This window comes from Crotalus tigris, unplaced genomic scaffold (assembly GCF_016545835.1).
Source record: "Crotalus tigris isolate CLP2741 ecotype Arizona unplaced genomic scaffold, ASM1654583v1 scf7180000024167.7108832, whole genome shotgun sequence".
In the NCBI taxonomy this organism is placed as follows: Eukaryota; Metazoa; Chordata; class Lepidosauria; order Squamata; family Viperidae; genus Crotalus; species Crotalus tigris.
The window spans coordinates 5,447,755-5,470,053 of NW_024100417.1; the positions used below are offsets into that span (position 1 = coordinate 5,447,755).

At 39.9% G+C, this 22,299-nt stretch overlaps 1 protein-coding gene across 1 annotated transcript in view; it reads left to right on the forward strand.

Moving 5' to 3' along the window:
* DMAP1 (DNA methyltransferase 1 associated protein 1) overlaps positions 1–21,726 on the forward strand; it is a 45,570-nt gene extending 23,844 nt beyond the window's left edge. Inside the window, exons 10-12 of the mRNA XM_039323251.1 lie at positions 13,794–13,866; positions 14,628–14,911; positions 20,476–21,726. Coding sequence (XP_039179185.1) covers positions 13,794–13,866; positions 14,628–14,911; positions 20,476–20,535 — 417 coding nt within the window. The 3' untranslated portion in view covers positions 20,536–21,726. The remainder of the gene's footprint in view (positions 1–13,793; positions 13,867–14,627; positions 14,912–20,475) is intronic.
* The last annotated feature ends 573 nt before the right edge of the window (positions 21,727–22,299 follow it).

Genomic DNA, 22,299 nt, shown 5'->3' on the forward strand with positions numbered 1-22,299 from the left:
TCTCTGGTTCCTGAGGGTTTTTTTTTTAAAAAAAGGAACTGTGGTAGTTAATTTTCTTGTTCTTATTTCTTCTACCTGGTAGTATTCCATAAATCATAGCTTTTTCTCTTTTTCTGTTAGCATCATTATGCAGTCAGGATGCATGTTTTAGCTGCAATCCTGGGTGTAGTTATTTGGACCTAAATCTTGATCATAATGGGGCTAGCTTTTTACTACACTTATATAGGCTTCCATTGTTAACATTAAAAATGGAGATATTTCAGAGGGCATTCTCTTAAGTTTAAGCACTGCACCATCTTTTACTTTTTTATTTTTCACTTTATATTTTTTTACTTGGAGGATTTTACAATATTATTTGTCATCACTATAATCATATAGTAGATGTTTTAAGTTATACAAACAACTGAGATGTATTAGATTGCAGCGGGGTATAAGTTTAATAAATAAATTTATCAAGTCCTAGAGTTCTACCTTGTGGAGCCCCTTAGTGCTCTATCCCCTCTCTACTTCTGTCTAACATCTACATCAGGGGTGTCAAACTGCCGGCCCACGGGCCGGATGCATCATGCGGAAGCTGCGCCCACCCCATTGCCGGCAATGGCAAAGCAGTCCCGATACATTGCGCGACATCACATGACATTGAGAGTTTGACATGTCTGATCTACATGAAACCACTGGATGAGATTATCCATTCCTATGAGGTTAAATACCACCAGTATGCTGATGATACTCAACTAATACATTTCTATCCCTGGCTGACCAAATGATGCTGTCAAGGTTCCTTCCCAATGTCTGGAAGCTATATGGGTCAGGTTGGAGAAAAAACAGCTTAACTCAGGAAAACTAAGTAGTTGTGTATGTTAGGGCTCCTGCATTCAGGGACTTCCCATCTTTACTTCTGGATAGGACAACATTGCCTGATTTGCAAGTCCTCCACAGCAGGTGGCAGCTGTGGCCAAGAGGCCACATAAATCAACCTTGTTCACTAATTACACTATTTCCTGAATTTTAAGGCATTACTCACAGTACTTATACCATGGCTGCTTCCTACTATCATGACACATTCTATTGCCCTTGAAAAGCATCTGGAAGTTGAAACTGGTTCAAAATACAGCAGTATGGATAGTTTTGGATGCACAGTACTACACTCATGCAACCCCAACTTTCATAAGCTGAATTGATTTCCAGTAGCTTCTGGTTGCGATTCAAGGTGCTGGTTGTTACCTATGAAGTTCTTCATGGCATAGAGCTAGGTTACTTGCAGGACTGCCTATCTTCAATTGACCTTACACATTCTACAAGGAATGCTCTGAATCTCCTTAATAAAACAGTGTCATCTCGTAGGTTCTGCCAGGCCTGCCTGCTCTCTCACAACACTTGCCCTATGGATAATCCCCAAAATTTGTATGATTCCAATCGTGTTGGCCTTTTATAAGGCCTTGAAGACCTGGCTTTTTCCCCAGGCATTGAGTCAGGGATGTTGCATGGGTCATAGTACACTCAACTGTTGCAATGATTGGGAGTTGAATGACTGGGTTGCCCTTGATTATGTTATATTTTCTTTTCTTTTTTTTCTTTTTGAATTTTGGAATGAAATGGAATGGAATAGGACAGAGTAGGATTGCGGTATGTAATTGTTACTTAGCTCATGATGATTAACTTTGATTTCAGTAAGACTTGATTGGATGTATTTTTCAATGTATTTACTGATTACAAACTGATTTCTGTCTAATCAAGTTTGTTACTAAGACTTGTTTACATTTGTTTCATAATTTCTGTTTATAGTGCAGTTGTGAGGTATGATTTTTAAGCAAGGGAAGCTCTGAATAACTTTTAATTTGGATTTGGCTGAACATTTGGGGCATATTTCATGACAAAACTATCATAGGAGAGGAATATTTGCCAGAATTATTTCTGCTTAACAAGGCCTTGAAATAATGTTTGCAAGAATTACATGTCATAAAATCAGGTGTGAATGAAAGAATTTCCTTACAAGTGCATTGTTATTATAAAAATAACATTCCAGATTCCAAGCATGAGAAAGAACAGCTCGATAAGAGTAAATACTTTGCATAGTTGTCCAAAATCCAACATTAAAAGAACTGTACTGAACCTGCACCTGTGATTAGGAAATGCCAGCCAGATGTTGGATTACATAAAGGAAGGGAAAATGTCTTAATGTTGTTGATGATTTCATTCCCATATCTGAATAAAGGCTGTGTCACTCCATGCTTTATGTTTCAAAGGAAATTACTCTGCTGGAGTGTGAGAAAATACAGACAATTTAAAATGTGTTGGAAGTTTCATAAGCATTTTAGGGCTGTTGAAACTGAGATGCCAAAATTTGGTTGTTCTAAAAAATTTAATCTAGAAGTATTTATTTATGTGTTTGAATTATTTTATATAACTTGCGACATTTTAACAGATTTGACAATTTAAGAATATCCTTCTGTAGAAATCTCTGGGCCTGAAGAGGTGAGAGATGAGCGGATTATTTGTGCAAGATTACAGATCCACTTAACACAGCACATGCTGATCCCGGTTAATTGTGATCAAGACCTGTTCCCATTTATCAGATTTCTGAATGTTAGATCTTACATTGGAGCCTGTTTTGTGTTGATTGAAAGAGCAGACGTTTTCTGGTCAGCTGACAGTCAATTGTGTATGAGGAAGCAGAGCTGAGGGATACTGGTCAAGTATCAGGGTACTTGGAGGGCTGGGGTTGAGGTGGCAATAAGGTTTTTGCCAGCTGACCATCAGCTCATATGAAGAGATGGAAAGTGAGTTCTGGCTGGTAAATGTGTAGAATCTGAGGTAGAGCAGAACCTGGTGGATTTTCAAAAATCATACTTGGAGAGTCAGTCTTAGATGATAATATTGAATCCCCCAAAGGTTAGGTTTGAATTTTGTAGATCATCTCCATCTACCTTTTTTATGTTCATGTCCTCCAGGATAAGTGAGACACAGATTGTTTTGTGGAATTTAAACCATAGTTGAGAATTTCTTTTAATGAAGAGCAATTCAACTAACTGGGTAGCTAATAGAGTATAAAAATCCAACCCTGGGGAGATTATTACTATCTCCGAATGATGTAGAAATGTGGAACAATTACCTTGTAAGAGGAATCTGGCCCTTTCCTAGTGGCTTTTACTCAACCCAGATTGGTATTCCTCTTGGAGAGATTTATGAGTGCAGGCAATGACTTGCACCATATCTAAATGTATGGTAACTTAAGATAAATAAGTGCTGTTAATTCCATTTACGAGGGCAATTCAGAAATAAACCTCTGTTTGCTTATCAATGACAGACACTCACAGATACAGAATTTTTATTATACACGTTAGAAAACTACAACATTACATTATTTTTCGACATAATCACCATTCAAATTGAGGCACTTGTCGTAACATCTTACAAAGTTTGAAATTCCTTAGTAGTAGTTGTTCAGCACCAAATCTGGACTATTGGGTGGGGGGGGGTGATCAAAAACATCCCAATAGAATTGCTTCAAAAGGTCTTGGGTGCATCTAGCAATGTGCGAGCAGGCATTATTGTGAACCAACACCACACCGGAAGTCACCATGCCCTTACGCTTATTATGGATGACTTGTCTGAGTTTTTGTAATGTTTCACAGTAGACTTCTGAATTGATGGTCGAATCACGCTCCATGAATTTCACTAGCAGTACTCCTTTGGCATCTTCACATTTGGCGGGATTTTCTATGGCACACTTCTGGTGTAGTGTTGGTTCATAATAATGCTTGCCTGCACACCACTAAACGCACCCAAGAACTTTTGAAGCAGTTCTATTGGGATGTTTTTGATCATCCCCCTATAGCCCAGATTTGGTGCCAATTGACTACTACTAAGGAATTTCATGTGATGCTCTGATTATTAGTATTTGGCAAACAGCTTGTCCATTTTGAGGTGAAAATTAAGTATGACTTCTTTGCTGGGAAAATCCTCAGAGAAACAGGCCTTATTTTATTTACTCACACATAACAGTATTTTACAAAATAAAGTGATGGAGTTGCTTATTAGGAAAGAATTTCTTATACAATTTTGAATGCAAGTTAAATGTTAGAAATGACAGCTATTGAACTAGAATTTTATCTATTCTTACCCATCAAATCATTTTCCAAGAGATAAATGTTTAGAGTTGGGCCTTTTAGGTTTTAATACTCCTTTATGTAATTGGATACAATTTCCTTATTGATAGGCCCCAGTTTGTGCGAGTTGGAAAGAAAGTTTCCAACTCCATCTCCTTGAGTGTGGTTCCCCACAGGGCTATGTCCTGAGTCCACTACTGTACACCTTGATGACCCACGACTGCTGTGCTACGAATCATATTGTGAAGTATGCAGATGACAGAGCAGTGGTGGGTCTTATCCGGGATGATAGTGAAGATGCTTATAGGGAAGAGATGAAGGCTCTGGTGGACAGGTGCAATAAAAGTATCCTGATTCTAAATGTTGATAAAACAAAAGAGATCATTGTAGCTACTCCACTCAGTATCAAGAATGCAGCTGTAGAGATGGTCAACAGTATTAAATATCTGGGGATGTAGATAACTAACAATCTGAATTGGTCTCTACACACATCATCCTTAGTGAAGTGTGCAAACCAGCGTTTGCATTTCCTGTGTCAGATGAGGAGAGCACATCTTTCTCCTTCTGTCCAGGCCACTTTTTACAGAGGCACGATTGAGAGCATCTTAACAAACTGCATCACTGCATCATTATCTGGTTTGGTGGCAGCAGAGCCTCAGCTAGAAAGTCCATACAGAGACTGGTAAGGACAGCTGAGAAGATTGTAGGAAGCTTGCTCCCTGGTATTCAGGATGCTGCTTATAAGCACTATATTCTTAGAAAGCATTGTTAGAGACGCCGCACACCCTCTTCACAGTCTGTTTCTGTTGCTCCCCTCTGGGAGGAGGTTTTGAAGTATTTGTAGCAGGACTACCCGATTCTGTAATAGCTTTGTTCCCTATGCCATCCGTCTGGTAAACTCGCAAGATTCGTTTTTCTCGCCATGCACATCTATACATAATCCGAACTAGACTGTGTTATTTCATATAATATATATGGGTATATGCATAATTCTGTATTTATTTTTGTCACATTTATGTCATGGTATATTGGAGGTGGTGACCCTTTGAGAGCTGAATGCAACGAAATTTCATTTTAATGTATGCCGATTAGTGTACACTCAAAGTGACAATAAAGTTATTATTCTATTCTAGTTGAGATGGGTAATGTTATCTTTCATGACAATGTGATTTAGTACTGCAAGCATTTCCAGTTTGAAGGATGGAGAAGGGGTTATGGAAGTGAGTCAAATACAAGTCTTTATTATTCTTAGGGTCAACCTAGGACCATTCAGGTTTTTGCTTATTGGACTGCTTGTATTTCACTGGTAGCTAAGCAAGAGAAACCTCCAGACTGCTGCCATTCTGCAAATCTCTCTGCTCATCTAGTCATGTGGCTTTGATTCATATATTGATGTGTTGTCCTTTTATTTATTTTTCTCTTGCTGCACAGTTCATACATTTACTGGTTGTTTATAGTGAGGACAAAGACTCCGAGTCCTTAAATCAAAAGCGATGTTGGCATAATTATAAGCACAAGCTGGCGTTGCAAAGAGGGCTGCAGGGAGAGGTTGTCAGAGGAAGAAAGCACCCACAATATATTAACCCAAAAGATCTTAGCTAATCACTTCTTCAGCTTGAGCAATCCATTTTTTAAAAAAATTTGACACATGGTTATTTGGGGACCTGAGCAATAATAAATAATTCTGGTAGGTTGTTAGAAAGAAGAAGGACTGAAGGTTAGCTGTTGGCTATTGCACTTACTTAGAACGAAAGTATTCCCTACGTTGTACTGAACTGCTGTCAAGAAGTGCTTTGTTGCATTGTGGAAAAAAGTAGTAGTTGTTAATCAAACACAGTAAATTTAAGTACTATTAGGCCACATTGTCTAATGGCTGTTCTGAGCTGAATGATAAGGGATCAGGATACAGACATGTCACATCTGGGAGGCCACAGACTTGTCTTTTGGGTTCCATTAACATTTTTGACAGATCTTTGCCAAATTGATTTATATTTTCAGTTCTGCTTCATATTTCATTATTTTTCTTCCACTATGAGCCACTTGAAAGATTATATTAATCTGACCCTGTCTTGCCCTGAAAAGGAATGGAGAACTGTACTATGTTGTAACCGTGAAGGCTTGCCCATAGCCCATATGATTTTAGAATTAAAACCAGAGATTATAGGATGTGGACAAGACTTTACAGTCATAATGTAGTACAGTTCTTCATACGGATGAGCAAACATTCATAGTTACCAAAACAGAAAAGCTCAACATTCGAGAACAGAATCGCACTGGATCTTTTTTTGTAATTGATGGGAGATTGATGAGTATCTACTGAAATACTCATGTAGAATACTGTAATGAATTAAACCATTTGATCGAATTAAGTTTGGCATAAAAGCATTCAAATAATTTTTTGTTTTGCCTTATCTTTATAACAAGTTTTTCTTTTCCACTAATCTAGCTCATGTTTTTTGGCTCTCGGGAGCAAACTGTTCATTCAGAAATGTTATTTACTTTGGTTGCTCTTATCTACTCTAAAGATCACCAGATTGAATGCTCCTCAGATCAAAATTATAGCTAATAGCAGGAGTCTCTACGGGAGTGGTCAAAAAAGTCAATATGGCACTATGATCATACAACAGAAACCCCATCCTTTTTATGGGCACATTAAAGGGGAATGAGGCTTTGACTGCAGCTACCATTTTCTTGTCTTCTGACTCTTCTGGGGTTGCTTCTGGCTATTAGTAAATTAGCATGTTAAGAATACAGTACTATTCTAAGAAAATTACTAGACTAGTTTTCTTATCGTCTGGATTTTTAGTTTTTCTTGTTCTTTTGGGAGAGTCTTCAGGTTGAATTGTCAAAGCAATTGTATCAGATGACCGTCAATAGATGAGCTAGGCCATCAATTGTCAAAGGATGATGTGGGGGAGTTTTTGTATGCACTTTTGCCCGGTGCATCCTGAGGGAGCTGGTCAAAAAGGCAAAATTGAAGCCATGGCTGGATAATAAAAACCCTGCCCCCATTTAAAATGAGGTGGAGATTTAATTGCATAGTTGAGGCTACCACTTGGATTTTTTTTAACTTGGATATTACATACCCAAGAATTTCTCTATCTCTGTCTCCAGTATTGTTACTTAAATTATTAAACATTTTTGGTTTTCCAGAGGGATTAGAAGTAATTTTTGTGACTTGGCACTCTGATTGTCTGGAAGACCTTAATAGCTACATATCACAATGTGAGACTTGATCAAAGTATGAGGTCAGTGGTAGTGGTTTAATGCCATACTCTTTCCCTCTGCTGAAATTCAGTCAGAGCAAAATATTTGCTCCTACTATTTTTTTGGATGGGTATTTCAGTATGTCCAGTAGATCTGTGTCTGGTAGTTATTTTAATTTAATGTAAGGTAATCCCTTTCCTTTCAGTTATTACAGTTTTTATAATTTAGTCCACATATAAATACTCCAGAGTTTTAGTGAACTCCATAGATATCAGAATGAGAGTGCTGTTGCAAAATTAGGTTATTCAGAATCGTTTTATATAGAAATCGATATTGGATGTTTCCCCCCCCAACACTAAAGCAAGCAAGCAACACCCTCAACTCTCAAAGCAGTACAAAAACACCTTAATTGTATAACATGCAAATCCGTAGGTTTATTGGTATGAAGCCTTATTGTTTTTGTCAAATTAGCTTTTCCAAACCGCAGCTGTCTAAACTGCTTTGTGCTTTCTGGTATTGAGGCGAATGGAGCATTGGGCCTTCCCCACCATTGAGAGTGCCAGGCTAACGGAGCCTACCTAACAGATTATCAGCGCCCTGTGAGTAATAGACTCCTCATTTAGTTTTAATACATTTTGCATAGAGAGCAATCAACCTTCATCAGTCTTAAAGATAAATTGGCTTAGCCAGCTAAATTTTAAAGATATTAGTCCAACAGCAGTCACATAAATCATAACGTTTTCTTAATGATGGTAAAATTAAAATATACTCTTGCTTGAAGAAGCCAATGGAGCTTTAATATTCACAGGCCAAATCCTCCCCCAAAATTAAAGGGAAGCTTAATTGATGTTTTCCAAAGCCAATTCAAACAGTAACATTTCTTCTCAGTTGTCCCTATATATCTTCTGTGTTCTATTAACGTGTATAAATCCATCCATATCACTTCTGCTCTTGGCTAGCATGAAGGCATTATGCAAGTGTCTTTCCTGGGCTGTCAGTCTTTCATTTTATTGCCTAGATAAGGGGAATCATTTACCATTGGTAAAACTCCACTTGGCTTATGAGGGACATCTTTCCTGTGTCTTTCTCCATTTTATTTTAGTATGTTTGAAAAAAATTACAAGAGAGAACATGTCCAAATTTGTGGAAGAAGTGAGACAAAAGCCCAATTCACATTCTGTGGCATCAGTAACACTTGAATTTGAAACTTCCTGATTTGTAGCTCACTCTTGTAGTGACTTTGATCCACCAGTGCTCTAAAATCCTGCTGGATCCAGAGAGCTACATAATGAAACTGGTCCTGAGAGCGGGAAACAAAAGAAGACAAATGGGGACACCTTGACCAGTACACGGCAAGACTGTCAAACAGGATGTGGAAGATAAAATACAGGTAGTCCTTGACTTACGACCACAATTGAGCCCAACATTTCTGTTGTTAAGTGAGACATTTGTTCAGTGACTTTGGCCCCATTGTACGACTTTCTTGTCACTGTTGTTAAGTGAGTCACCGCAGGTGTTAAATTAGTAACACAGTTGTGAGGTGAATCTGGCTTCCCTCTGGACCTTGCTTGTCAGAAGGTCGCAAAAGGTGATCGCACGATCCCAGGACACTGCAACAGTCATAAAATGAGTCAGTTGCAAAGTGTCTGAATTTTGATCACATTACCATGGGGAATGCTGCAAAGGTTGTAAGTATGAAAAAACGGTCATAAGTCACTTATTTCAGTGCCGTTGTAGCTTCGAACCGTCACTAAATGAACTGTCGTAAGTCAAGGACTACCTGTAATGTTTTTATGAGCCTATGGCATTTACTGAAAAGAATACTGGTGTTTCCATATTTAAGTGGTTAGGAATAATAAAATCAAACAAAGTAATACAAAGTGAAGCTTTCACATTCCATTGTTAACTTTTGCTGGCGTCGTCGGTATGCTGTCATCTAGTTTAGAGAAGATTGGAGAATCTCACAGAGTTCAAGGTACTGCTACAAGAAAGCTTGTGTCTGGCGGAAAATGTAGAGATGTAAAAAAAAAAAAAGAGATTGGCGACCCAGAGTGGAAGACAAGCACAGATACTAGAAGGATATTATTTCTACCGCCAAACGTTTGGCTTTTACTCTGTTGCTGTAGCTGATCATAGGACTGAGCTACACATATCTGTACTGCATCTTTCCCCAAATTTAGATTAATGAATCCCCCTGTTTCAGCATTCTGCTTCTACATCCCATCTCATCTGAAGGCAGAACAAGAATAAACTCATTGGCTTCTGCCATCACTTCCCAGTTTCTCATTTCTGCTTGCATTGTTTCTATGTTAAGCTGGGGAAAATGATCTGTATTAAAGGCCCTTCTCAGCATGTAGGTTTGGAATCCTGGAAAATCAGAATTCTGTTTGTAGACTGATGGAGCTTCTTAAGTAAAAGTGGTATGCTGCAGCAGCTGTTAGCCTTTCTCATTGTGAGGTTCAGAGTGAAGCTGATGGACTTGGCCTCATTTTTAGTCTTATGTGATAGTAATTGTGCTTGTGTGGACCCACATAGGTTTTTTAACACTGTCTTCTCAGTACGATATAACTATTATGTACTGGTACATTCATATGAAACCTGTGTAACGTGGGCATTGTATTGTGTTATGCTCCAAGAATAACTATGAAAGATGCTATTATGAATCACTTCTAAGATGTATCTCTGAATAGAAGTTGAGATAAGTTGCAAAGTTTTTGAGATTCTTTCTCCCCAAAATTTGAAGTGTAATGGGCTGGGAATATGGCAGGCCTATCTCTATCTTGATGCTGGATACCATTTGAGTATATGCAAAATTCAAACCACTGCACTAATATAAGAATAAAGCAAAAGGCTAAAGGCTCCTATAATATAGCCAGCACAATGGCCTTGATAAAATAAATACTACAGTAACATAATAATAATAGTTCATCTAGTTCAACCCCCTGCTCAGGCAGGAAACCCTATACCATTTCGGACAAATGGCTGTCCAGTCTCTTCTTAAAAACTTCCAGTGTTGGAGCATTCACCGCTTCTGGAGGCAGGTTAATTGTTCTAACTATCAGGAAGTTTCTCCTTAGTTCTAGGTTGCTTTTCTCCTTGATTAGTTTCCACCCATTGCTTCTTGTCCTGCCTTCAGGCGCTTTGGAGAATAACTTGACTCCCTCTTCTTTGTGGCAGCCCCTGAGATATTGGAACACTGCTATCATGTCCCCCCCCCCATCCTTCTCTTCGTTAAACCAGACATACCCAATTCCAGCAGCCGTTCCTTATATGCTTTAGCCTCCAGTCCCCTAATCATCTTTGTTGCTTTTCTCTGTACTCTTTCGAGAGTCTCAACATCTTTTTTACAGCATGGTGACCAAAACTGGATGCAGTATTCCAAATGTGGCTTTACCAAGGCATTGAAGAGTGGTATTAATACTTCACGTGATCTTGATTCTATCCCTCTGTTAATGCAGCCTAGCACTGTGTTGGCCTTTTTGGCAGCTGCAGCACACTGCTGGCTCATATTTAGGTGATTATCCATTAGGTCTCAATTTCTCTTGCACTATAAGGACAAGCGAGGTCTTCCATATATTACTATATCTGCCTTCTTAGATTGCCAAGTGCACAGTATTAAGACAAGCTAATACAGGCCCTATGCTGCCTTAGAGTAGTTAAATATTTTAGGTATGTGCTTGGTTTGAAAAGATTCAAAACTCCACTGGGATAGGTGATACCTTTTAACTTAGCTAAATTTGGTTGATGACCTTACTGAAATGTTTTGTCTAATGCTTTGTTTAGCCTTTTCCAACCTCAGAGGTAATAAAACATTGGATGAAACTATATGAAGCCAATTTAGAGGTTACATTTCTGTGCCACGTGGACTGATAATAATCTAGCAAAATGAGAAATTATGAACCTTATGAATAATAAGCTTAGCTTAAATCAGTGGTTGATCTAAAAAAGAAAAACAAGTCCAAGCTCTAGGTTCATCCCCAGTTCTGCTTCCAGTTGTGATGCTGAATTTGTTATGCAGGAAGATACTGGAAACAGAGGTTGAAGAAATCTTGATTAAACCTCTTCCACTTTGGTAAGAACAGACTTGAGATAGCTGGAGTTTTATGATTTTGATAGCTGCTGAGATATAATGTCCACCTTTAGTTAGGAATAATGTCTGTCTGTTGCAGTACAATGGATATTCTTGCGCCCTCCATAAACCTGTTGCAAAAAATATAATTCCTTGCAAATATTTGTAACTGGATCTATAATATTTATGTCTATATGCCATGTATGATTTGAAGACATTTTATGAAAAATCTTCATTTTGGTCTTATTATAATTAATGGGAAGAAATTTCTGCCTGCTGTATGTAACTAAGACTGAGATTATGCTCCTTGTTATAAAACTTTGGAGTAATGCTAACAAAAAAATTCTTATATGCTACCCGATTCTGATATGGAGTTTGAAATTTGAAGTTGAAATATATCTCCTGGCTAGTTTGGCGTAATCAAATTGCAAAGTGTTAAAAGTCTGCAACTGGTGAATAAATGCAAACTTTAAATAATGTTGGAGTTAGAAGACATGGAGATTAGACTATTCTGGTGCCTGTACTATATCAGAGAGTAGTTCCTGAAAATTGCATCTGACCATAAGAAGTGTTACTATAAAGCTGGTTAAAAAGCAGAAGTAATTATGGTTTAATGGAGAAGATACCAAGCTTCATCTAGAACAGTGGTTCTTAACCTGGGCGATATTGGCCCCCCAGGGGGCAATTTCGTTTTTCAAGGGGGCGAAGGAACGAAAAGGGGGCGATATGGGGGCAATGGAGCGAGAAGTTTTGGGGACACTTTTGAGATTTTTTCGTACAGTGAATAGCTGTATATCTGTCGTACAAAAACATCAGATGATCGCTATTAATGGATTGAATTGTGTTTTCAAATGTTCCTCCAGCTAGCTTCAGTACAGAACGCCGTACATATGTGACGCATCACTTATCTTCATGCGCATTGCACAGCAGCCTCTACCCATACAGTGGCACGCCATTGGCCAGAATATGGGAGCTATGGGGAAAAGACTGGAAATAAATTATTTGCATCGATATGTTCTGATGACAATTTTAAAGAAAACAAAAAAAGTGTTTGCATAAATTGAAGAATTGTTTCCTATGTTGTGATTGAGAGGTTATGTTGGGGGAGGGGGGGCGATGACAACTTCCTCATTGGCTCAAGGGGGCGATTTGTTCAAAAAGGTTAAGAGCCACTGATCTAGAACATCTCTGTAGAGATCCAATAAAAGACTGATTTAAAATCCTACTTGTAGAGACAACGTGGGCAAGCTTGTATATTTTTATGATGATTACAGTACTGATTCCAGGTAGATTTGACATGGTTAGAATCCAGTCATCTTTTTTTTAAGGCTTTATGGCATCTTAGCCAGTCCAGGAATTTCCATAAAACATATGAAACATAACAGTTTGCTGATAGTACTCAACAGGTTGATGGGTTAATGCTTGACAGATGTTTGCTGTCCTCCAAGGGATGTGAGCTTTATGCTTGGTAGAAAGGTAGACCATATTGAAGCCCACCCGATCTTTTAGGTTTTATTAAATCGGGTGGTAGAAAATTTGTTTCCAGAGCCTTCCCAAATTTTGAGCTATACAATTATTAACTTCCAAAGGAATAACTATGCCGCTTCGAGAGATTTGGGTAAAAAAAGAGACAGTAGTGATTAACATCTAAAAAATAAACCATCCTGAAATGAGCCGTCCAGTCATCTGCAGTTGCTTTTATCCTTACGTTCTTATCTGCAACAGTTTTTCCGAGCTCCTATCCATCGAATTGTAGCATGAGGGTCCTGCTAAGTATGATCTCATGCCAAGCGTAGGTTTCCAGCCCCTACTTTGTGGCCTCTTTGGCTCTAATGCGAATGTATGCTCATACTTCTATGAATTGAGTAAGAGTGTGACATGCTTTGTGACTCTTGGCATCTTTTGTTAGAAAACTGGCTCTGTAAATGAATCCCATGGCTCTGGGCTCAGCAGGTAAAGGAAGAAGGAAGTCTGTTAGTGCGTGAGCCTAATCAGGCTGGCAAGAGCAAGTAAAGTAGGGCAGCATCACACATTAGCTACTGTGTAATTGAGCTCTTTGATGGTCAGGGCACTGCAGGAGAGGGTGCCAAGCGGAGCAGAACTTTTGTTGTTAATTCAGTCACCCATGGAAGCTGTAAAGCCGTACCCCTCTGCATCTTGGTGCCTAGAGAACTGAAAAGCCCTCGCAAGCAGCCTTTTCCAGTCCCTGCCCTTGGCCTTAGTCTGCAAACTTTCAGGCCTTCGCTCTGCCTCTGGTTCTCAGCACTTGATTTCCCTTTCCTCTTTCTTTCTTTGGTTCGCTTTCTTCCCCGTGCACCGTAAAAAGCAAAGCTCCCGTGCTGTTTGAACTAGGCGGCTGTGAGTGAGGGCTAGCTCAGAGCTGTGTGGCTGCTACCTTTGTATTCCAGATGAAACTGCCAAGCTCCGTGGGACAGAAGAAGATTAAAGCCTTGGAGCAGATGCTGATGGAACTCGGAGTAGGTGAGTAAAGAGGGCAGGGGGAGGGAGGGGGAGAGACCCATGGAGCAGTGCCTTTGTAGTCAAGATGGGCTATTTTTCCCCCGAGTAATATAGCCAGTTCCTTCACGAACACTGTATGTGAATGGATTTGAAAAATAATATGTATTTTTGTTTAAGGGGAGAAAAAATACTTTTCCGGTAGAAAAGTATTAGAATAGTCTTTGTCGTTTTCTCTCTTGTGTGGGTTCTTTAAGGCATCAGAAGTCATGGAAGAGTATTAAGGAGGTAAATCTCATCATGTAGAGAGAAGTACCTAGGAAGGAGTCAGTGACCGTTGCTCAAAAATCTCTGACCCCCCTTTTAGTACCTTGCCCCTATCATTTTGGACAGATCGTACAGGGCCAGAACAAGGGTCTATCTGGAATACTGTGAATACCTCCAAAGCACAAATAGTTGCCTTTACATCTACCTTTACCTCCAGAGAATAGCAGCTTCCTTGATTCATTGAGTCTAGGAATCCTTGGCTCTAGCAGTTAGCTTGAGTAATGAACTGAGTGTTCAGTTAGTGCCTTCCTTGCAAGATGAACCAGTATCTAAAACCTCTTCTCCTACTTTTGAGGCTTGGCCTGAAGGCAAATTCCTTGTATGGCCAATGACCTGGGCAATAGAGTTTGGGTTTATTCCTCTAGCTGGCTAAGAATAAAGTAAGATTACAGCAACCACACAGCTAAAAACAGGTTCTGGGTCTCCCTCATTTAGTTTTCTTCTCCTGCTTTGCCTAGATTTGAACCCGATGCCAACAGAAGAAATTGTTCAGATGTTCAACGAGTTGCGCAGTGATCTGGTGCTACTATATGAGCTCAAGCAAGCCTTTGCAAACTGTGAATATGAGCTGCAGATGCTGCGCCACCGCTATGAGGCACTAGCCAAAGCAGGTAGCACAGGACCCAGCACCGACGGTGGCTCACATCCCGATGGACAGTCAGGCTTGTGCACAGAAGAAGGCAAGGGTGACAGCAAGGAGCAGATCATTGATGTGGTGGGAGCACCCCTCACCCCTAATTCAGTGAGTATTATTCGAAAGATTTTTTTTTTTGCCATTGCCTGGTTTTTATCATCGGAAGATACAGCCTTTGGGGAGCTACTTGAAATAACAAGATGTTGGGCCTTTGGGAAAGAGGCTTATTTTCACTCTCAGGAGATATACAATCAGAATAGAGCTGGAAGGGACCTTGGAGGTCTTCTAGTCCAACCCCCTGCTCAAGCAGGAGATCCTATATCCGTGGTGGCGAACCTATGGCACGTATGCCACAGGTGGCATGCAGAGCCCTCTCTGTGGGGACGTGCGCCGTTGCCCAGTCCTAGGCTTTCAGCTGGGTTTTATAAAACCTTTTCACTTTAGGCCTCCACCGCCGTGTGCAAAAAAATAAAAAAGGTTCAATCAATCAATCAATTTTAACTTCTTGCGGGGAAAAAAAGATCTCACAAAGTTGGAATTGATTGATTGAATTTTTTAGTCCCACCCAGCCTGCTGTTCCCACTGCAACCACATCCACCCAATGGACCATGCCCACCCAATGGGTCACTCCCATCCGGCACCCGATGATACATAAGTGGATTTGGGGTTGCAGTTTGGGCACTCGGACTCTAAAAGATTCGCCATCACTGCCCTGTATCATTTCAGAGAAGAGACTGTCCAGTCTCTTCTTAAAAACCTGTAGTGATGAAGTACCCACAAGGCAAGTTGTTCCACTAGTTCAGTAGTTCTCAACCTTTTTAATGCCGCGACCCCCAACCGGTCGTAAGTCGAGGACTAAACCGGTTGTAGCCGAGGACTTAAACAGGTCGTAAGTCGAGGACTTTCCCTGCCCGGGAGCGTCGTGCATGCGTGGTGCGCCCCCTGCGCCGGCCGAGGCGTAGCTGGCAAGCGGCAGAGATGGAGCAGGCCGACCACTGGCTGGGCCACCAGCTGGCCCAGCCCAAGGGAGGTAAGGCACCCGCCGGAAAAGGGGAAAAAAAATGGCGGACAGCCTTGCTTGGCGACCCCCGTGAAATGGTCGATCGACTCCAAATGGGGTCGCGACCTATAGGTTGAGAACCGCTGCACTAGTTAATTGTTCTCCTTAATGCCAGGTTGCTTCTCTCTTGATTAGTTTCCATCCATTGTTTCTTGTCTGCCCAAGAACTGCTTGCTGAACCTTAAGCAAGAAGGGAGCAATTTGCCATGCAGTCATGAGCCCCTGGAACCAGGTTCATCTGATGACATCACAAAGACATGGGCATTTTTCTCAAGGACAGACTTCCAGGATGCTTCCTTCAGTATATGCAATGTACTCCAAATGCCCCCCCCCTTCAATCTAGGGCCTCATCACCCTGCTCTTTAAACTGATATTATGTTAAATCTCCAACTGCTAAGTTTAATTTCTAAGATACAAACTTTATTATAATGGGGTCAGTGAGTTATTAGTTACATTTGTGATCAGGCTATTAGTCAGCTGGTCATTACTCCCTTCTTGCTCATTGTAGTGCAGCTATCCAGCGCGTTGGCATAATGGCATGCCACAGTCTTTACAAAATGTTAAGAGATTAAATGGGAATTTTATGTAGCAGCTCATTTTTAGGGGGAGGATAGAAGGCATTCCTGGGAATGGTCTAAACCTTGGGGAACCTTTGCTCTTTTATGACTTGTGGACTTCAAATCCCAGAATTGAAGTTGAAGCCCACAACCTATCCACTCCGGTCTAAACCATGTTGCTGAGTACCATTCCCCTGCTGTTTTGGGGAAACTCAAAGTCCTATCCATGTCTGGGTTTTAGCCATTCTCACAATCAGTTCTTATTATCCAGTACCAAGCCATTTTTTCTGTATAGCAATCTTCTATTACAAAATGCTGGACTCTTGTATGGCACTTGATTTTCTCATTCCGGACTTGGAACAGGAACAGAGAGAACAGCACCAAGAGGGTTAACATGATCTGGACTGTGATGTATTTGAAAGAAATATAATCTAGTTAATTCACTGCAAGGCAAGTTTGGTACCTAAAAGGCCCCCCTGTTAAATACAGCTCTGACCTTTACCAGCTGGTTACACAAAGACGACACAATTAGATTAGTTCAAGACAAAAGGTCAAGCGCATTCACACTGTGACCACTTTACACCGTCTTTGGAAAGGAAAGAAATTTCACCCAACAAGAGGGGGCAGCTCAAGAAGGTTTGCTGTTATTTTGAGGATGGAGAGGAGAGGCGTGCATCGGTTGGAGAGTAGAGAAGAATTTTCCTTTATGAATTTGGGGAAAAGAATACTCCCTGGATGTCCATTCTATTAGTTAGATAGCATGTTGCAAAGACTTACCATATTTCACATGCATTTTGGGCTTTACTTTAGGTAAGCACCATGAGTCCAATTGTTTTGACATATTTTTGTAAGATTGGCACCTAGTCTGGAGATAACGCTGAGGAGATGGCCAGTTCCTAATATTGAAACCAGCTTGATTTTTTTTCTTGTAGAAAGAGTATGGATTCATTGGTGTGGGAAAAGGTTACTACAGGTGATAGTTACAACCTCATATAGAAGTCGTGATGTCCTGCAATCACACGATTGCAATTTATGTCTTTCCCCATGAGCTTCCCAGAAGGAAAGGCAATGCAAAGCTGGCAGGAAGTTGGAAATTGTGATTAAACAAGATCTTCATAAATTTCTTTTTTAACAATAGCAACTCGGACTGCTGGAACTGCTAAGCAGTGGGGTCGTGTGTTTTTTTGACTTAGCAATCATATCACTTAATGACAGATTCCAGTCCCTGTTAGTGTTGCTAAACGAGGACTACCTGTAATACTGACAATATATTTCATAAGATTTGAGTGAATAAGTAGACAATTGAATGAAATAGATCTCAATGAGCAAATAGAAAGATAAACAATTGGTGGTAGAAAAGGACCTAGAGGTCCATTAAGTCTGCCCTTTGAGTTTTCTTTTCTTTTTAGTTTATTTATTTAGTTATTTTTTTTATTATTTTTTTGTTGGATGATGGACATGTGTTTAATCCCTTAACTCAGTTACTGATGATTGTCCCACTGTCAAAACCTCCAAATGTTTTGCCATATTTAAACATGGGAGCTAGTTATGGTTAGGGTATGATGGCCACAGCAGTGGGTTCTTATCCTGGTTACGTTTTGAGTCTCGAGTGAATTTAAGTAGTAGAAGTAAAGTATAGTTCACATTGCCAAATATTCAGTGACAGATAGTGGCTATGAACTATGAGTCTTTTACATCTATCAATGGCATGACTGGGATTCTAAATATTTAGCTGTTTGTCTTCCAAGTAAAACATAGACCCTTCTTTTACCAAAGATATTCATTGCTACATATATCCATGGATTACAGTTTCTGTTTCATCAGAGGCATGGAGTGGAGACACCCTGGTCCAGACAATATCTGAAGCAGGCATTCAAATTTATCTAGATTACATAGTCTAAAAGTTCTGGTTTATTTTTTCTGGTTCTCTTCACTTGACAACATTTCTTCTCCAACCTAAAACTTTAAAAAGAAATAGCTCCTGACCAGTTGGTGACCTGCATTCTCAGATTAAGCCATACATGTTTGCTGTCAGTGATTTCAGCTGGCTGGAGGTCAACATTTTGAGGGTGACTTTTCCTTTTAGTTGGGAACAAGGTCCACTACTGAAGGTTCCCAATGAAGATCATTCTCTCCCTCATTCTGGCTGACCCAGAAAGGACGTTGCTCTAGGCCTTAAAGGGGCAAAAGGTGAGTTATAACTTGGAACAAATTAGTTCCAAGCACAAGTACAGCCAGTTACTCCAGATTAGGGCCTTTGATTTGCACAACTCAGACTCTACTTGCCCATCCATAATGAGTTGACTCTCCTCAGAATTCCTCACATCAGCACTCTTTGTTCCTAGGCTCACAAGTCAGCCTATTAATGGGGAAACGAAAGGACCTTGCCTCTAAGAAGTCTTGGGTTCAGAGTCAGAATCATTTGACTTTTAAGCTGCCTTTATCTGAACTCCTGCTGGCTCCTTGTTTTCTGAGCCTACTTGAAAGTGCAGAGTTACATTGTTAACATCAAAAATCTTTCCTTTAAGGATGGAGTTAGAAAAACTCACTCATGTGTCTCTATAAAATGTGTATGTCTGTCATGGCGGGAGAGGGGGATGTATGTATTCTCATTTTAAAATAATTCCTTTCCATTAACAGCGAGGCAGGCTCCCAGATTCTTGCAAATTATAACGTAGAACATTTTTTTCTAAGCACTTTTCGTTTTCGCCCATAGCGACAGAAAAGCCAAGCTAGGGAAGGTGATTGATATGAATTTGTGACATATTTGAAAGATCGCTCTTTTGCCATATCAAGACTATCAAACACATGCACTCATCCCCATTAATTCAGCAGCCTCACTGAGTAGCTCTGAAGTTTCCGTGCCTTTGTTTTCAGATTGTGCTGGCTATTTAAAGCATATCTTTTGATCTCATTTCCTCAAATGCTAGCAGGTACCACTTAAACAACAAAATAATAAAAGGCTGCTTTGTTGAGTCCACCAGGACCTGGCTGTTTCAGAGAATACAATTATGCATTCCTAAGAAGTAGGTGCTCTCATCCATAAGATGAGAGCCAGTTTGGTGTAGTGGTTAAAGTATCTGTAGAACCCAGGAAACTTTGAGTTCTAGTTCCACCTTAGGCATAAAGATAGCTGTGTGACCTTGGGCTAGTCAGTTTCTCTCAGCCCTAGAAAGGAGGCAAGAGGCCAGGCACTTCAGAAAAATCTTGTCAGAAAAACTGCAGGGACTTGTCCAGGCAGTCTCCAAAGATCAGACATGATTGAATGGGGGAAAAAAATTGGGAGGATGGACTTTATTTACTGAAGTTCTTAATCATTTATGCCGCAGACTTTTAAAACAAGCCTAGGTGGGAATGAATGAATGTTCCAAGAGACCTAATTACAATTTTCTTCTCTTCTTGATTACAGTCCCCGATGTTCTTTAGAAAAGGATTTTCATTCATTCATTCATTCATTCATTCATTCATTAAGATGCTCTATAATCCTTGGTCGTATCAATAAATTATTCAGTTTCTTCCCACTGGCCTCTTGATTTCAAGTTGTTGAACAACTGAATTATTATTTTAGGCACTTCGCAGTCCAAATGAAATATCCACAACCCGTTAGGACAGTGGAAGTGGAATTCCTGTATCCTTTGGAAATGCAGTTTGCTTAAAGGAGAGAATATGGATCAGCCAAGGAAATTATGTGCCTCACACATGTGTAGTGTCCCCCGTCTTTAAGCAAGCTGATGTCATATGTTCCCTCCATTATCCAATATGTACAAGCCACAAGTAACCATATTTTTCGTGCTATGGCTTTGTCTATCAGAATTATAAATGTCCTTTTTCTCATGTCCCTGTAATGATCAACTGGCTCCCTCTTCTTGTGGATAGCCTCAAGTAAGTTGTTATGTTCTTTTAACTACATAGGATCTATATGTAAGGCTTTCTCCTGCATTTTCTGCCTGAATATATGTCATTTTTTTGTTTAGCAAGGTTTTTAATTGATTCAGGGAGTTTTGCCTGAGAAACTGACTCCTCTTCCGCTTCTCATTTGTTTCTTGTTGGAACAGAGAAAGCGCAGGGAATCTGCTTCCAGTTCCTCGTCTGTCAAGAAAATGAAGAAGCCGTGAACACCATGATGATCCAAGTTCAGGATCTTGGAGGACCAAATTACTGACTGCAAGCGAAAGAAGGATATGTCTCCTCCTATGTTGAAGAGTTTTGTTTGCCTTTGCTTACATCACGAAGAAGGTGTTTACTGCCCTGGTAAAGAAGAGGCTGAGCTCATAATCCTGAATTGATTGTTGCTGTGATTTTGCTGTATATTTTTTCCTATTCCTGAGTTTTGTAAATGTTGATGTAAATATAGAATCTGTAATCTCTTGTTCCAGAATCAGTAGTCATTGAGAGGGAAGGGCAGAAGGATAGACCCTTTGTTAACAGGAGTTTTGTACTGGAATGGGCAAGGGCTGTGTAATTAAAGTTATGGTAGACATGTATCACATTATCAGTGGAGAAAACTGACCCCTGGTTGAGCAGTAATTCTAACTGCTTCCTCCCATTCTCATAAAGTTGGCATATGTTTCTTTGTGGTTTAGCAGACCAGTTTATAGAATACACACAACCTAAATTGTCCTCCCAAGGTTTCATCTTGTTAAAGAAAACTTGCTTATTAATTCAGAGTCCCTGCATCTAAATTCGGTATTAAAGCAAGGAATTTTTACCCCCCTTGACAGTTGGTGAGGCAAATATACACTGCAATAACCATTATTTTTAGGATCATTCTCTGCTGGACTGAAAGACTCCTTTTGCAATTATAGCATCCATTGTCAGATTAGTCTGTAAGTACCTTTACATAAAACATTGGCTCAGCCATTTCTAACTTGATGCCCTCCAAGTGGGTTGGGATTTCTGGATACTATGAAATAATTGTTCTTAAGGCTCCTCACAGCACAAACCTTTCTATTTACTGAGAAGCAAATTCCTCTTTGTTCTGCATAGATATTGAGAAATGTGAAGATCTCATTTTTATTGTAATGCTGTTGATGGTCCAGTTTTCATTTGTACCATCTAAAATTGCTGTCTGGTGTGACAGGTGTGTCACTTCCTCTAAAGCACTGAGCTAAATAAATGCTGGTTAGTTAAAAAAAAAAAACATTATTATCCCATACTTGGGAGTAGCTTTGGTTGGGAGAATTAAGTAAGGTGAGAACTCCAAAGCCAGAAATGTATATAGAATAAGAGGTCCAATTATCAGAGAGGCTCTTTGTAAAACTACTAATGGTATTTTCTTAGTAGAATAAACTATGCAAAATAGAAAACACCTGTATTTATGCATAATTCATCTAGATTAAAGAATTCTAGTTTTGTTACTAAGGCAGAATATACTCAGAATATTCTTTGGAAATGGAGGAACTCATGGTTGTGTGATTTAGCCCTGCCTTGGCTATAGGAAACTCAAATATTTAGTAATAAATCAACACTACAGACCCTGGTTTGCTAATGCCTGAAAAGCTAGCTCCAGCTTGCTGACTTTTTAATGGCTGGATGTCCCTGTTGCTACATAGAAAGCTGCTTCTTCCCCTCCCCTTTTGAATATTCATCTTCTTTCAGATACATGTCAAAAGAGGACTATGACACCCCTGGCCTGCAGCTGTCAGGCCTAACTCATGTGCTTGCCTCCTTTTCCCCTCAAGTGCAACTGGGAATCAATAGTGCATGACAACGCCCTTTGATTTACATTCTTGCTGGCAGAAAGAAAGGTCAAAGGCCAAGTTCTTCGTTTTCATAGAAAACTAATTAGATGACTCCATCGACACTGAATCAATAAAACTGATCAGGTGATTACACAGAGGGAGCCATTAAAATCCCTGTGACCTTTGATCCTGAGTCCC